The sequence below is a fragment of the Scyliorhinus canicula genome, chromosome 1, assembly GCF_902713615.1.
Source record: "Scyliorhinus canicula chromosome 1, sScyCan1.1, whole genome shotgun sequence".
NCBI lineage: Eukaryota > Metazoa > Chordata > Chondrichthyes > Carcharhiniformes > Scyliorhinidae > Scyliorhinus > Scyliorhinus canicula.
Window position 1 is genome coordinate 236,556,314 of NC_052146.1, and position 15,238 is coordinate 236,571,551.

General features: G+C 45.5%; 1 protein-coding gene across 1 annotated transcript in view; it reads right to left on the bottom strand.

Annotated features, from left to right (window-relative positions):
- cfap36 (cilia and flagella associated protein 36) overlaps nucleotides 1–15,238 on the bottom strand; it is a 241,130-nt gene that overhangs the window by 58,710 nt on the left and 167,182 nt on the right. The window contains exon 7 of the mRNA XM_038809714.1: nucleotides 4,582–4,656. Within this exon, the coding sequence (XP_038665642.1) occupies nucleotides 4,582–4,656 (75 nt within the window). The remainder of the gene's footprint in view (nucleotides 1–4,581; nucleotides 4,657–15,238) is intronic.

Consider the following 15,238-nt stretch of genomic DNA (forward strand, 5'->3'; position numbering starts at 1 on the left):
TTGTTGGGGGACTGGGTGGGGGGGGGGGGGGGGGCAACATACTGCTGACAGGGGTAGGGCTTTTAAAGTGTAATAGGGGGAGGTTCGATGATCGTGGGCGTCCGAGGGCAGGCCTGAGGACGTGCGGGACACGGGCTGGTCCAAGAGGGACTATGGATGATCGACGTATGGGGATTAAGGTGCCACCCGACCAGGCTGATCATGTGGAACATACGAGGATTGAATGGGCCTGTCAAGGGGCCCGTGCTTTCGCACATTTAAAAAAATAAAGGCGGATGTGGCCATGCTACAGGAGACTCACTTGAAGGTGAGGGACCAGACTAGACTGAGGAAGGGATGGGTTGGGTAAGTATTTCAATCGGGATTGGACTCCAAAGCGAAGTGGGTGGCGATTTTGATCACTAAGCGGTTGCATTTGAAGTGGGAAGTATAGTGGCAGACTCTGGGGGAAGGTATGTTATGGTGAGCGGGAAACTGAAGGGGATGCCGGTGGTGTTCGTGAACATCTATGCCCTTAACAGGGACAATGTGGAATTTATGAGGTGGGTGCTGGGGAGGATCCCTGACCTGGACTCTCATTGGTTAATAATTGGGAGGGGGGGGACTTCAACGCTGTCCTGGATCCGACACTAGACTGGTCGAGCTTGAGGTCAGGGGGTGCCGGCAACAGCCAAGGAGCTGCGTGTCATGTGAGAGTACCTTTAAGAAATGGGTGTTTATCAAATAGCTGTAGTGGGTGTACCTTTAAGAAATGGGTGCTTGTCAAATAACTGCAGTGATGTCAGAGTATGGATGGAGCTGGGCTGTCTGGGTGTTTGGTTTCGTTTTGCAGATTGGAAGCTGCATCCAGAGAAACACTGTGTAATTCTGATCTCTTTCTGTATGAAAGCAATGTCTTCAAATAACTTGCTAATTTAAAAGTGATAATTGCTCTCAGTAGAGAATTTAAACCCGAGGTCTGTGTTGAAGAGGGTATTTGTCTTTTGGACGTTTCAAGGAAAGATTAAGGGTTACTTATAGAATATTGTATCTGTGGGGATTGTTGGTGTTGATAGTTGTTAAGATGTTTACTGTGTGTTTTAAAATGTTGACTGGATTCATAGAATAAACATTGTTTTTGTTTAAACATACTTTAGTTCTCTGTTTCATCACACCTGTAAAGTGGGCCCTTGTGCTCCCCATAACCAAAATCTATTTAAAGTTATGGGTCAGGTGAACTCCATGATATACTTTGGGGTTCTCCAAACCCTGGCCCTTAACATGGAGCACATGGGGATGGGGGTGGGGATCTGTGGAGACTAAGGAGACCGAGGGCGAAAGAATTTTCATTCTACTCCCATGTGCACAAGGTGTATACCTGAATAGACTCTTTCGTGTTTGACAAGACATTGTTGGTAGGGGTGGTTGATATTGAGTATTCGGCAATAATGGTATTGGACCATGCCCCGCACTGGGTGGACCTACAAGTGAGCAAAGGGGGGGCAGCGTCCGCAATGGAGGCTGGATGTGGGACGGTTGGCGGAGGAAGAGGTCTGTGAGCGGGTGAGGACGGTCATCCGGTGATATGTGGAGATTAATGAAACGGGAGAGGTTTCAGCAGGTACAGTTTGGGAGGCACTGAAGGCAGTGATTGGGGAGTTTATTTTGATTTGGGCACATAGGGAGAAGGCGGAGATCAGAGAGGCTCGTGGAGGAAATCCTGCAGGTGGACAGGAGATATGCGGAGGCCCCGGAAGCGGGGTTGCTGAAGGAACGGCAGAGGCTGCAGATGGAGTTTGGGCTATTATCTGCGGATAAGGTGGTGAGGCAGTTGAGAAGGGTGAGAGGAGCGGTATACGAGTATGGGTAGGAGGTGAGCAGGATGCTAGCACACCAGTTGAGAAGCAGGACACAGTGAGGGAGATTGGGAAAGTGAAGGACACAGGTGGGTATATCGTCTTGGATCCGGCGGGGGTGAAGTTGTACAAGTCGGAACCCCCCAGCAGGGGAGGAGGGGATAAGGCGGTTTCTGGGAAGGTTGGAGTTCCCAATGGTGGATGAGGAGTTGGTGAAGGGCCTGTGGGCCCCAATTGGGCTGGTAGAAGTAGCGGAGGGGCCGGGCGATGCAATCGGGTAGGACCCCCCCCCCCCCACCCCCACCCCCCCCAAGTCCAGACAGGAACCCGGTGGAATTCTACAAGAGGTTCTCCGGGGTATTGGGACTGCTGTTGGTAAGGGCTTTCAAAGAGGCAAAGGAGCTGGGAGTACTACCCACCCCCATGTTGTCACAAGCGTCAATCTCCCTCATTCTAAAGTGAGATAAGGATCCGGAACAATGTGGGTCATATAGACCGATTTCCCTGCTAAATGTAGATGCCAAACTATTGCCGAAGATCTTGGCCTTGAGGATCGACGACTGTGTCCAAGAGATAATAGGGGAGGACCAGGCGAGGTTCATAAGGGGAGGCATCTGACGGCCAATATCAGGAGGTTACTTAATGTGATCATGATGCCCCCAGTGGGACGCGAGGCAGAGGTGGTGGTAGCCATGGACGCAGAGAAGGCCTTTGATCAGAAGAGCTGGGTGGGGAGTTGGAGGACGGATTATGGGAGGAAGCCCTGAGGCGAGTCAATGCATCTTCGTCGTGGGCCAGGCACAGCCTGTTACAGATTAAGGTATTCCACAGGGCACACATGACTGCGGCCGGGTGAGCAGGTTCGTTGAGGAGGTGGAGGATAGGTGTAGGCGCTGTGCGGGGGGGTCCCGCTTAACCATGTCCATACGTTTTGGGCATGTCTGAGACTGAGGGGTTTCTGGCAGGGCTTTGCTGACGTCATGTCAGAGGGTGGTACCAAGACCAGAGGTGGCGATCTTTGACGTGTCGGAAAATCCGGGAACCCAGGGGGTGAGAGAGGCCAATGTCCTGGCCTTTGCCTCCCTGGTGGCCCGGAGTCGGATCCTACTAGGATGGAGGGACTCGAAACCCCCGAAATCGGTGGGTGTATGAGTTAGCCACACGGCGGCATTTCTCAGACTCAGGAAAAATACAAGTTCGTCTTGAGGGGATCGCTGCAGGGATTTGCCCGGGGGTGCTGGGTCACGATGGTCGGCTGGCATGGGTCGCAAAGGTCAGTTGGTTGGTAGGGGTGGTTCCCGAGAAAAAGAAGTTTGAAAAAAATATAGATTGTAAGTTGCTTAGGCCACTAGTCACAGGCTGCCAAATTGAAAATGCCTGGCTTATCCCTATTCACTGCTTCCTTTCCATTAACAATCCTCTCTATCTATGATAGCCAATGTAGGTCAACGAGAACTGGAGTAATGGGTGAATGGAACTTTGTGAGTTAAGGTATGAGCAGTCGAGTTTTCAATGAGCTCGTTTATGTAGACAGGTGGAAGGCCAGTCAGGAGAGTATTATACCTTTAGATTTAACAATTCCAAATATACGGATGGGGGTTTCAGCAGTAAATTGATGGCATGAGACATGCATTGGCTAGGATGGGCTGGCAAAGGATACTTAAGGGGTTGACAGTCGATAGACAATGGCAGACATTTAAAGAACACATGAATGAACTTCAATAATTGTACATCCCTCAGAGGGGTGCTCACAAGAAACATTCCTTTTGAAGCTAGTTGTGATTTGCGACATTGTGGCATCACACTCCAGAGAATGGATTTTCTGACAGGAGTTATGATTCCGATGAGATGCAAATGTATTCAATTGTGATTCCCGGTGTTGAACGGCGGGAAACTGCACGCCACTGACGGGAGAGGGGACGATCGTGGCAAGCTTTCACGCCAATATAAAATGCCACTTTGGCCCTCTCACGACATTTTATGCTCCTGTTGCCAAACCCACCCGCACTAACAGGAGGGGAAAATCCTGGCCCAGGAATATTATAACCCCCCACCCTGGATTCCATTACCTGAGGCTGTGATGACTCTAGCAGCAGCCCCATTTTTCACTACACACTGCCAACAACTGTTGCACCTCATTATAACATCTGGGGAGCTTCAGACCTCACCATTCTAGTACTGGGATGCATGGTGTCGAAAATGCCATATACAAAAATATAACCAAACGATTTGAGTACAAATAAACATCTCTTGGAATAGCTCTTGTTCAATATTAAAATTGCACATTTAAACCTTTAGCTTTCAAAACAATACAGGCTTTTTAATTCAAAGTATCTTTCAACATGCTAAAATACCATGAACAGCTGATTATTTCGAAATAAACTTACTCCTTTTTTTTTTTAAATTACCAGTGCATACAGATATTTGAACTGTCAAATGGAAGCTAAGATGAGAACTTGAAAACAAAAATTTAATTTCCCTCCCAGACATCATAATGGTCAATGGGAAGACACTAAATAATTCATATGTTTGGATTTGAGACACATTGCTCTATAATGTTAATATTTGTGAGATTCCTGTACCAGGTGTTAGATTCTTGCACTTTTCTGACAATTTAAAGTTTATCATTTTATTCCAGAAAAACCGTCATGTTTAAAGTAGCCTGAATTTTTCAAAGAAAACAAAATTGTTTCATGAGTTTGTAACTTTAGACAAAGACTAAGAAACTCGCATATACTTCTACTACCTCATCTAGGTTACTTGTGGATGCAACTGCATCGTCTCTCGCTGATGTTCTCTTTTGTAATGATTTCTGAACGGCCTGTAAAAAATGTTGGTATGTTAAAACAGTCATCCTCACTGCACTACAAAGCAACAGGTTCCTTAACATCTACATATACTGTAAAATGCTCCCATTTTCAAAGAAGGAAATAGAAACCAGCCATCTGAAAGGGGGTAAACACTAAACTGGAAAGAGTAATTTATTCAAAATGATATGCTCTCACAATAATACTCCAGTTATCTAACCTAATCCCAAACCTATGTTTAGTGTCTAGCACCCCTCTTCCCACATTAACCATGAGCCAGTTAACTGGAGAGGCAAACTTTACAAGAGAAAAGAATAAAAAGGGAAATCCAATTCAGATTAAGAAAATTTCCTTTGAAGGGTTCCAAATGTATTTTTGAGCTGAAAGCTCCACTCTGCGTCCAACTAATCACCAAAATGCTCAGTTCAGGTAATGCTGGGTCAATTACTTTCTCATTAAAAAAAGTTACAATTTTTAAAATTCTAAAATAAAAACTAGCTAAATCTAAAATAAAATAAAAACATGCAGTCGTAATAATAAGTTTATTGAAGATTGGCATTTACTAAAGGTGTTTGTTATAATCTCCAACATTAGTGGATTCGGATCATGATTTTTTTTATCGACATGAAATTTTACCTGAGTGAATTCTGTAAACCTCCAACATTTTTTTCATGCATTTTATTAAATGGCTGATTGATACACCAATTATTCAGAAATATCAGTAATTTAGAATCATAGAATCATAACATTTACAGTGCTGAAGGAGGCCATTCGGCCCATCGAGTCTGCACTGGCCCTTGGAAAGAGTACCCTACCCAAGCCCACACCTCCACCCTATCCCCGTAATCCAGTAACCCCATTTAGCCTTTTTGGACATTAGGGCAATTTAGCATGGTCAATCCACCTAACCCGCACATCTTCGGACTGTGGGAGGAAACCGGAGGCCCCGGAGGAAACCCACGCACACAGGGGAAGAACGTGCAGACTCCGTACAGATAGTGACCCAAGCTGGCAATCGAACCTGGGACTCTGGAGCTGTGAAGCAACTCTGCTAACCACTATGCTACCGTGCTGCCCGTAATCATTTGGTAAGTGTTATACTTGTGATGATTGCTCAACAAATGTATAAAACACATTATTTATTTCTCAGTAATCTACAGGATCACCATTACTTCTTTCACAAAGCAATTGTTTTTTTTCATATTTTTTTTCACATTCAGCAACAAGATAGTGGTACAAAATCATGTTGTTAAAAATCACTCATAAAAGAGTGAAAAGGGCAATGGAATTATTTTATTCTTTCATAGGATATGGGCATCATCAGCAAAGCCAACATTTATTGTCCATTCCTAATTGCTCTTGAACTGAGTGGCTTGCGAGGCCTTTTCAGAATAGTCACCCACATTGCTGTCACAGCTGGTTACATATGGGCCATGTCAGGTAAGGATGGCAGATTCTCTTCTCTAAAGGACATTAGTAAATCTGATGGCTTTTTCTGATAGTCAATGATAGTTTCATTGTCACCATTAAAGAAACTAGCTTTCAATTTCAGATTTATTAGTGAATTTAAATTTCGCACGCTGTCGTGGTGAGGTTTGAACCCATATCCTGAGAGCATAGTCTGCACAACAAGTCCAGTAACATTATTACTTACGGGGAAACAGTGGTGTTGCGGTGAAGGAAATATTAAAATGTCATGAAAGCATGCAGATGTAGCTGTAAACACAAACTGAAAGGATCCAATTTCAAAATACTTTTGGCCCTACCACAAATTGTGGTTTAATTTTATTTTTTGAAGAAGAATAAGATAAATTGGATGTGTTTCTGCTCAGGTTACATATTCACTTTGCACTATTATAAAACATATGACAAGTTTTGTCATAAGAAAACACAATGGGTGTTTTTAACCCTTAGGAGATTTTAACCCCAAGGAGAAGTGTTTTGCACTGGGTGGGGGAGGTATAAGGAGGTAATTAATTTTTTTAATTTTCAAAACCCGATTCCAACCCACCATTTCCAGTTGTACCAGAGGTGAATTGGGACACAGATACATTCTCAGAAAATAAGTTGGTCACTAAAATCTTTTAAGGATGCTGCATGTGTTCTTTGCAACAGAATTCTTATTTCTAATTCTGAAGGTCTGGGACTCCTGGGCTGCGGGAATCCTGCAGGTAAAATGAGGCGAGTTCTACTAGGACTGATCAGCTCCAGACTTCACTGCAGCCTTGGTCCAACCATGGGCAAGAGGAGTGAGATGAGAGTGACTATCCTTGACTTCAAGGCAGCATTTGCCTGTATGTCGGTCACATCAAGGAGCCCAAGCAAAATTGAAATCAATGGTGATCAGTGTTGGGACCCTTGCTGTTTTGTGGTTTATATTAATGATTTAGACATGAATGTAGGAGGGTTGATCAGTAAGTTTGCAGATGATACAAAAATTGGTGGGGTGATAAATAGTGAGGAGTATAGCCAAGCCAGAGATTATAAGAGGATATAGACTGGCTGGTCAGGGGGCTGATCAGTGTCAAATGGAAATCAATCCTGATAAGTGTGAGTTGATGCACTTGGGCAGGACAAACAAGGCAAGGAAATACATGATAGCCGGCAGTACCCTTGGAAGCACAAAGGATCAGAGGGACCCTTGTGTGCAAGCAACACCAGTCCCTAAAGGTAGCAGGGCAGGTGGATAAAGTGGTTAAGAAGGCATATGATGTACTTGCCTTTGTTAGCCAAGGCAGAGACTTTAGGTGCATGGAGATTATGCTGGATCTATAGAAAATATTGTCTAGGCCACAGCTAGAGTATTTTGTGCAGTTCTGGAATCCACATTATAGAAAATATGTGATAGCACTGGAAAGGGTGCAGAGGAGATTTACCAGGATGTTGCCTGTGCTGGAGAGTTTTAGTTATGAAGAGAGATTGGATAAATTGGGGTTGTTTTCCTTGGAGCAGAGGAGACATGATTGATATGTATAAAATTATGAGGGGCATAGCTAGAGTAGACAGGAATAAATGTTTCCCCTTGGTAGAGGGATCTATGACCAGGGTGCAGGTAAGGTAAGGGGCAGGAGGTTTAGAGAGAATGTGAGGAAAAGCCTTTTCACCCAGAGGGTGGTGAGGGTCTGGAACTCACTACCTGAAAGGGTAATGAAGGCAGAGACCCTCAAAACATTTAAGAAGTATTTAGATGTGCACTTGTGATGCCAAGCCACAGAAGGCTATTGGCTAAGTGCAGCAACCTGCCAAGCCTCTTTCAACAGACCTTCCACACCCATGACCTCCACTGTCTGGAAGGACAAGGGCAGGAGACGCACGCCCGGCCTGAATAAATATGAGGGTCAAAGATGTCACTAGTTTCTTCTTTATAAATAAAGAGTAACAGGGTTTGATGAAAATATATTTTTTATATTATATATTGATTACAATTATATATCCTTTTTCTTGAGGATTGTCAGAATTCAAAAATCGTTAGGATTTACTGAATCTACAATCATACTTTGGGCAAGCAAGAATTGGGAATTTAGACAGTTAAACCACAGACACTGTGCGTCACAACTAACAACCGGACTTCCGGTGACGACGATGTGCTGAGCAGTCACACATCAGGTGGCTCTCCTCCCGTGGACCTGTAAAATAACCATTTTTTAATCAAAAACTCACCAGAAAACTCGGCAACTTGTTCCCCCAACCTTAGTAAAACAGGGGAAAAGTGCCGGGAAAAAGCCAGTCCAGGGGCCGAACAGAGACCAGGAGTGGAAGGGGCCTGGAATGGAGACAATTGAAAGAGCCAATTTGTGCACGAGGCGGTGAAGCAAGTTTCAGCGGAGCGAGAAGGGCAGACCAGCCACGCACAAAGCCTTCTCTCACCAGGGGGGAATTGGATGGGGTCCCTCTCGGAAGCACTGAGGGAACACGGGCAGGAGATAAAAACAGGTATCCAGGCTGTAGTGAAGATGGCCGAAGCCCGGGCACAGATACATCTCACCCTGGACAAAGTGGAAAAGAGGCTGGAAGCCCAAGGAGCAACAACTCACACCTATTTTTTAAAAATTCATTCATTCACAGGATGTAGGCTGGTTAGGCCAGCATTATTGTCCGTCACTAGTTGTCCTTCAGAAGGTGGTGTTGAGTTGCCTTCTTGAACGGCTGCAGGTGCAGGTACACCCACTGTGCTGTTAGGAGCGAATTCCAGGAGATTGCCCCAGCGCCAATGAAGGAACGGCGATATATTTCTAAGTCAGTGTGGTGAGTGACTTGGAGGGGAACCTCCGAGTGATGGGGTTCCTCGGTATCTGCTGCTCTTGTCCTTCTAGATGGTAGTGGTCATGGGTTTGGAAGGTGCTATCTGAGGAATCTTGGTGAGTTACGGCAGTGTATATTGTAGATGGTACACATGGCTGCCAATGTTCTTCGGTGGTGGAGGGTTTGATGTTTGTGAAAGGGAGCGCAATCAAGCAGGCTGCTTTGTCCTGGATGGTTATCAAGCTTCTTGAGTGTTGTTGGAGCTGCACTCATCCAGACAAGTGTAAAGTATTCCATTACACTCCTAACCTGTGCGTTATAGATGATGGACAGGCTTTTTGCGGGGGGAGGGGGTCAGGCGGTGAGTTACTCGTAGTAGGATTCCTAGCCTTTGACCTGCCCTGGTAGCCACAGTATTAATGTGGCTAGTCTTGTTCAGTTTCTGATCAATGGTAACCCCCAGGATGTTGACAGTGGGGGATTCAATGATGGTAATGCCATTGAATGTCAAGGGGCGGTGGTTAGATCCTCTCTTGTAGGGAGATGGACATTGCCTGGCACTTGTGTGGCACGAATGTAACTTGCCACTTATCATCCCAAGTCTAGATATTGTCCACGTTTTGCTGCATTTGGATATGGACTGCTTCATTATCTGAGTCGCCGCGAATGGTGCTGAACATTGTGCAGTCATCTGCAAACATACCCAATTCTGACCTTATGATGGAAGGGAGGTCATCGATGAAGCAGATAAAGATGATTGGGCCAAGGACATTACCCTGGAGGTGAGATGATTGATCTCCAACCACCACAGCCATCTTCCTTTGTGCCAGGTATGACTCCAACCAATGGAGAGTTTCCCCGATTGCCATTGACTCCAATTTACCTCGGGCTCCTTGATACCATACTCGGTCAAATGCTGCCTTGATGTCAAGGGCAGTCACTCTCATCTCACCTCTGGCTTTCAGCTCTTTCCTCCATGTTTGAACCAAAACTGTAATGAGGTCAGGAGGTGGGTGATCCTGGCGGAACCCAAATTGAGCGTCCAGGAGCAGGTTTTTGCTGAGCAAGTGCTGCTGATAGCACTGTTGATGACTCCTTCCATCACTTTGCAGATGATTTAGAGTAGGCTGATAGGGCGGTAATTGGCTGGGTTGGATTTGTCCTGTTTCTTGTGTAAAGGACACACCTGGGCAAATTTCCACAATGACAGGTAGATGCCAGTGTTGTAACTGTACTGGAACAGCTAGGCTTGGGGTGCAGCAAGTTCTAGAGCACAAGTCTTCAGTACTATTGCCGGATATTGTCAGGGCCACTAGCCTTTGCAGTATCCGGTGCCTTCAGGCATTTCTTGATATCACGTGGAGTGAATTGTAGTGGCTGAAGACTGATATCTGTGATGCTGGGGACCTCCGGAGGAGACCGAGATGGATCATCCACTCGGCACTTCTGGCTGAACATTGTTGCAAATTCCTCAGTCTTGTCTTTTGTATATGTGTGCTGGGTTCCTGCATCATTGAGGATGGGGATATTTGTGGAGACAAGATAAACAAGAATTGGGAAGGTTTCTGGGCTCAAGGAAGAAAGGACCGCTTCTGTTAGTGATCGAGTACTCAGATGGAACTCCTCTGCATTTTGATTTGATGAAGCTTTCTCATTTAGTACCTAAATTTAGTGATGACAGAATGGAGATGTACTTTGTGTCATTCAAGAAAATTACCACAAACATTATTTGGACGAAAGGACTGTGCTCCTCCAAGTATTTTGTAGCAGTACTGGGCTCTTCTGGCAGAGCATGTGTGATTACAAGGAAGTAAAGACTGCTATACTCAATGCTTATGAGTTGGTACCTGCGGCCTAGGCCTCTAGGAAAGAAAATGAGGCAGACTTATACAGATTTTGCCAGGGAAAGGGAAATTGTGTTTGATAGGTGGTGTAGTTTAAATGTGAAACAGCACTTCGATAACCTAAGGGAGATGATGTTGGTGATGCAATTTTTAAAAAGTGTCCATTTGGGATTAAATTCTCACCCTGAAGACCACAATGTTTGTAAAATAAGGGAAGCCTGTGTAATCGAAGACAATTAAGAGTTTTTAAAATTCATTCATGGGATGTGGGCATCGCTGGCTCGGCCAGCATTTATTGCCCATCCCTAATTGCTCAAGAGGTTGGTGGCGAGCTGCCTTCTTGAATTGCTGCAGTCCCTATGGTGTGGGTAGAACCACAGTACTGTTGGGTTGGAAATGCCAGGATCTTGACCCAGCAATACTGAAGGAACAGTGATATATTTCCAAGTCAGGATGGTGAGTGGCTTGGAGGGGCACTTACAGGTGGTGTTGCTTCCATGTATCTGCTGCCTTTGCCCTTCTCGTTGATAGAAGTGGTGGGGATTTGAAGGTTCTATCAAAGGAGGCTTGGTGATGGATGGATGTTGATTGTCATGTGTACCGAGGTACAGTGAAAAGTATTTTCTGCGAGCAGCTCAACAGATCATTAAGTACATAAAAAGAAAATAAAAAGAAAATACATAATAGGGCAACATAAGGTACACAATGTAAATACATAGACACCAGCATCGGGTGAAGAATACAGGAATGTAGTATTTATCAGGTCAGACCATAAGAGGGTCGTTTAGGAGTCTGATAACAGCGGGGAGAAGCTGTTTTTGAATCTGTTTGTGCGTGTTCTCAGACTTTTGTATGCCCTGCCCGATGGAAGAAGTTGGAGGAGTGAGTAAGCCAGGTGGGAGGGGTCTTTCATTATGCTGCCCACTTTCCCCAGGCAGAGGGAGGTGTAGATGGAGTCAATGGATGGGAGGCAGGTTCATGTGATGGATTGGGCTGTGTTCACAACTCTCTGGAGTTTCTTGCGGCCTTGGGCTGAGCAGTTGCCATACCAGGCTGTGATGCAGCCAGATAGGATGCTTTCTATGGTGCATCTGTAAAAGGTGGTCAGAGGTAATGTGGACATGCCGAATTTCCTTAGTTTCCTAAGGAAGTATAGGCACCGTTGTGGTAGCATTGACGTGGGTGGACCAGGACAGATTTTTGGTGATGTGCACCCCATGGAATTTGAAGCTTTAACCATCTTACACCTCAGCCTCGTTGATGCTGACAGGGGTGTGTATAGTACTTTGCTTCCTGAAGTTAATGACCAGCTCTTTAGCTCTGCTGCATTGAGGGATAGATTATTGTTGTTGTACCACTCCACTCGGTTCTCTATCTCCCTCCTGCATTCTGACTCGTCGTTATTCGAGTTCTGGCCCACTATGGTCGCGTCGTCAGCAAACTTGTAGATGGAGTTGAAACCAAATTTTGCCATGCATCGTGTATGTACAGGGAGCATAGTAGGGGGCTAAGTAGGGGCTAAGGAGTTCCTGCAGCGCATACTCATAAGAGAATTAGTAATAGGCCTCACTTTAGAACCGTCCAGAGAAACTAGGATGAGGGGAAAGTCGGTGATGAGACGATATCAGGTATGCCGAGAAAGGTAGAAAATATAACGCCTCAGGCTCTTCTTGAGTTAGTAGAAGTAAAGGTTTGGAGGATGGGTTTGGTTCAAAGGGACCAACATGCTTCATTTGTCACCACAAAAGGGCTTATAAAAGCGAATAACTGCAAGTTTAAAAACAAAGCTGTCAGGTTTGTCCAATCAAGGGGTATTCCTTCAGGTAATAATGTCCGGGTTGGTAAAGTTCACAACAAGCAGGGAGACTTTCCGAGATTCACTGAGAATCGGGTGATAGAAAGCTACAGCTATTTTTGCTCGAGGCCCATGGTCATCTGCGCATGTTGATCATTATTCTGAGGAATTCAGGACAACTGTTGGCCAATAACAGACTTTCCCCAGACAGTTCGATGAATGCCAAGGTATTGTATTGAGGGCAGCACGGTAGCACAATGGTTAGTACAGTTGCTTCACAGCTCCAGGGTCTCAGGTTCGATTCCCAGCTTGGGTCACTGTCTGTGCGGAGTCTGCACGTTCTCCTCGTGCCTGCGTGGGTTTCCTCCGTGTGCTCCAGTTTCCTCCCACAGTCCAAAGATGTGCAGGTTAGGTGGATTGGCCTTGCTAAATTGCCCTTAGTGTCCAAAAAAAAAGGTGGGGTAGGGTTCCTGGGATGGGGTGGAGTTGTGGGCTTGGGTGGGGTGCTCTTTCCAAGGGCTGGCGCACTCGAGGGGCCAAATGGCCTCCTTCTGCACTGTAGATTCTATGATTAGTTCGGGGGCTCCACAGAAGCTTATGGAGAGGCAGTGGCGTCGTGGAATTGTCACTGAACTAGTAATCCACAGACTCTGCTAATATTATGGGGGATTTGGGTTTGAATCCATGGCAGATGGTGAAATTTGAATGCAGAAGAAGTCTGAAATGATGACCATGAAATGGTCGTGAATTTTTGTAAAACCTATCTTCGTAAATGCCCTTGAGAGAAGGAAATCTGCCATCCTTACTCAGCCTGGTCTACATATGGTTCCAGTTCCACAGCAACGTGGTTGACTCTCAAATGCCTTCTGAAATGGCCCTAGAAAGCCACGGAGTTCAAGAGAAATTAGGGACGGACAATAAATGCTGGTTCAGCCAGCAATGCACACATCCCATAAATTAATACCGTGCCTTTGTATACAGTGATTTAAAATGTAACGTCATCACAGATCCTGTTACTCTTTGTGTTGTTCCCAGTTTGCCCATGAATGGTGCAGATTATTTGTTGGGAAAGGGCTTGGCTGTGGGAAGGTGTTTCACTCAGTTTTGGAAAAGCCAAGATTGACAAGACTGAGGTTTTACCAGAGGATATTCCCAGAATACAGTGACGCAGAGATCATTACCAGAGCTCTGTTTGACAGGCTGGCCAAAGTTAATCTCGTCACCAATATGAGTGAGTTTTCTAAAGCCATAGTCACCTATTTAGGACAAGTGTTGGGCCAGGGTCAAGTGACACTTTAGATTAGAGTCAGATTTATCATCATGTGTACAGTTAAAAGTATTGTTCTGCATACAGTCCAGGCAGATCATTCCATACAAAAGACATACAATAAATACACAATGTAAATACATGGACAGGCAGCACGGTGGCAGAGTGGTTAGCACTGCTGCCTACGTCGCTGAGGACCCGGGTTCGATCCCGGCCCCGAGTCACTGTCCGTGTGGAATCTGCACATTCTCTCAGTGTCTGCGTGGGTTTCACCACCACAACTCAAAAATGTACAGGTTAGGTAGATTGGCCACGCTAATTGCTCCTTAATTGAGAAAAAAATAATTGGGTACTCTAAATTAATTTTTAAAAAGCATCAACATCAGATGAGGCATACAGCGCATAGTGCTACACTGTCGAGAAGATGGTGGAGCGATCTGTTCAGTCCATAAGAGGGTCATTCAGGAGTCTGGTAACAGCTGGAAGAAGCTGTTTTTTAATCTGTTAGTGTGTATTCTCAGACCATTGTATCATCTGCCCGTTGGAAGAGCAAATAACCTGGGTGGGAGGGGTCTTTGATTATGCTGCACGCTTTCCCAAGGCTGCGGGAGATGTAGACAGAGTCAACGGATGGGAGACGGGTTCGCGTGATGGACTGGTCTGTACTTGCTTACGGTCTTAGGCCAAGCAGTTGCCATACCAGGCTGTGATGCAGCAAGATAGGATGCTTTCTATGGCAATTTTGTAAAACTGAATGAGTCAATGTGGACATGCCGAATTTCCTTAGTTTCCTGAGGAAGTATAGCCGCTGTTGTACTTTCTTAGTTGTAGCGTCATCGTGGGTGGACCAGGACACATTGTTGGTGAGGTGCATACCTAGGAATTTGAAGCTGCCAACCATCTCCACCGTGGCACCATTGATGTAGACAGTGTGTGACATTTGACTTCCTGAAGTCAATGAGCAGTTCCTTAGTTTTGCTGACATGGAAGGAGAGTTTGCTGTAATTGCACCATGCTACTAGGTTCTCTAGCTCGCTCCTGTACTCTGACTCATCGTTGTTTGAGATCTGATCCACTACGGTCTTGTCATCAGCAAACTTGTAGATGTAGTTGGAGCCGACTTTTGCCAACAGTTGTGTGTGTGTGCAGGGAGTATAGTAGGGGGCTAAGTATATAGTCTTGCAGGGCCCCAGTATTGAGGACTATCGAAATAGGGTGGCACGATGCACACAGTCGTTTGCTGTGCTGCATCACAGCACCAATGATCCAGGTTCAATTCCGGCCATGGGTGTCAGTGTGGAATTTGCACTTTTTCACCAGTGTCTGCGTAGATTTCCTCCGGGTGCTCTAGTTTCCTCCCACAGTCCAATGCTGTGCAGGTTAGGTGGACTGGTCATGATAAATTGCCCCGTAATCCCCCCAAAAAGTTAGGTCGGGTTATGGGAATA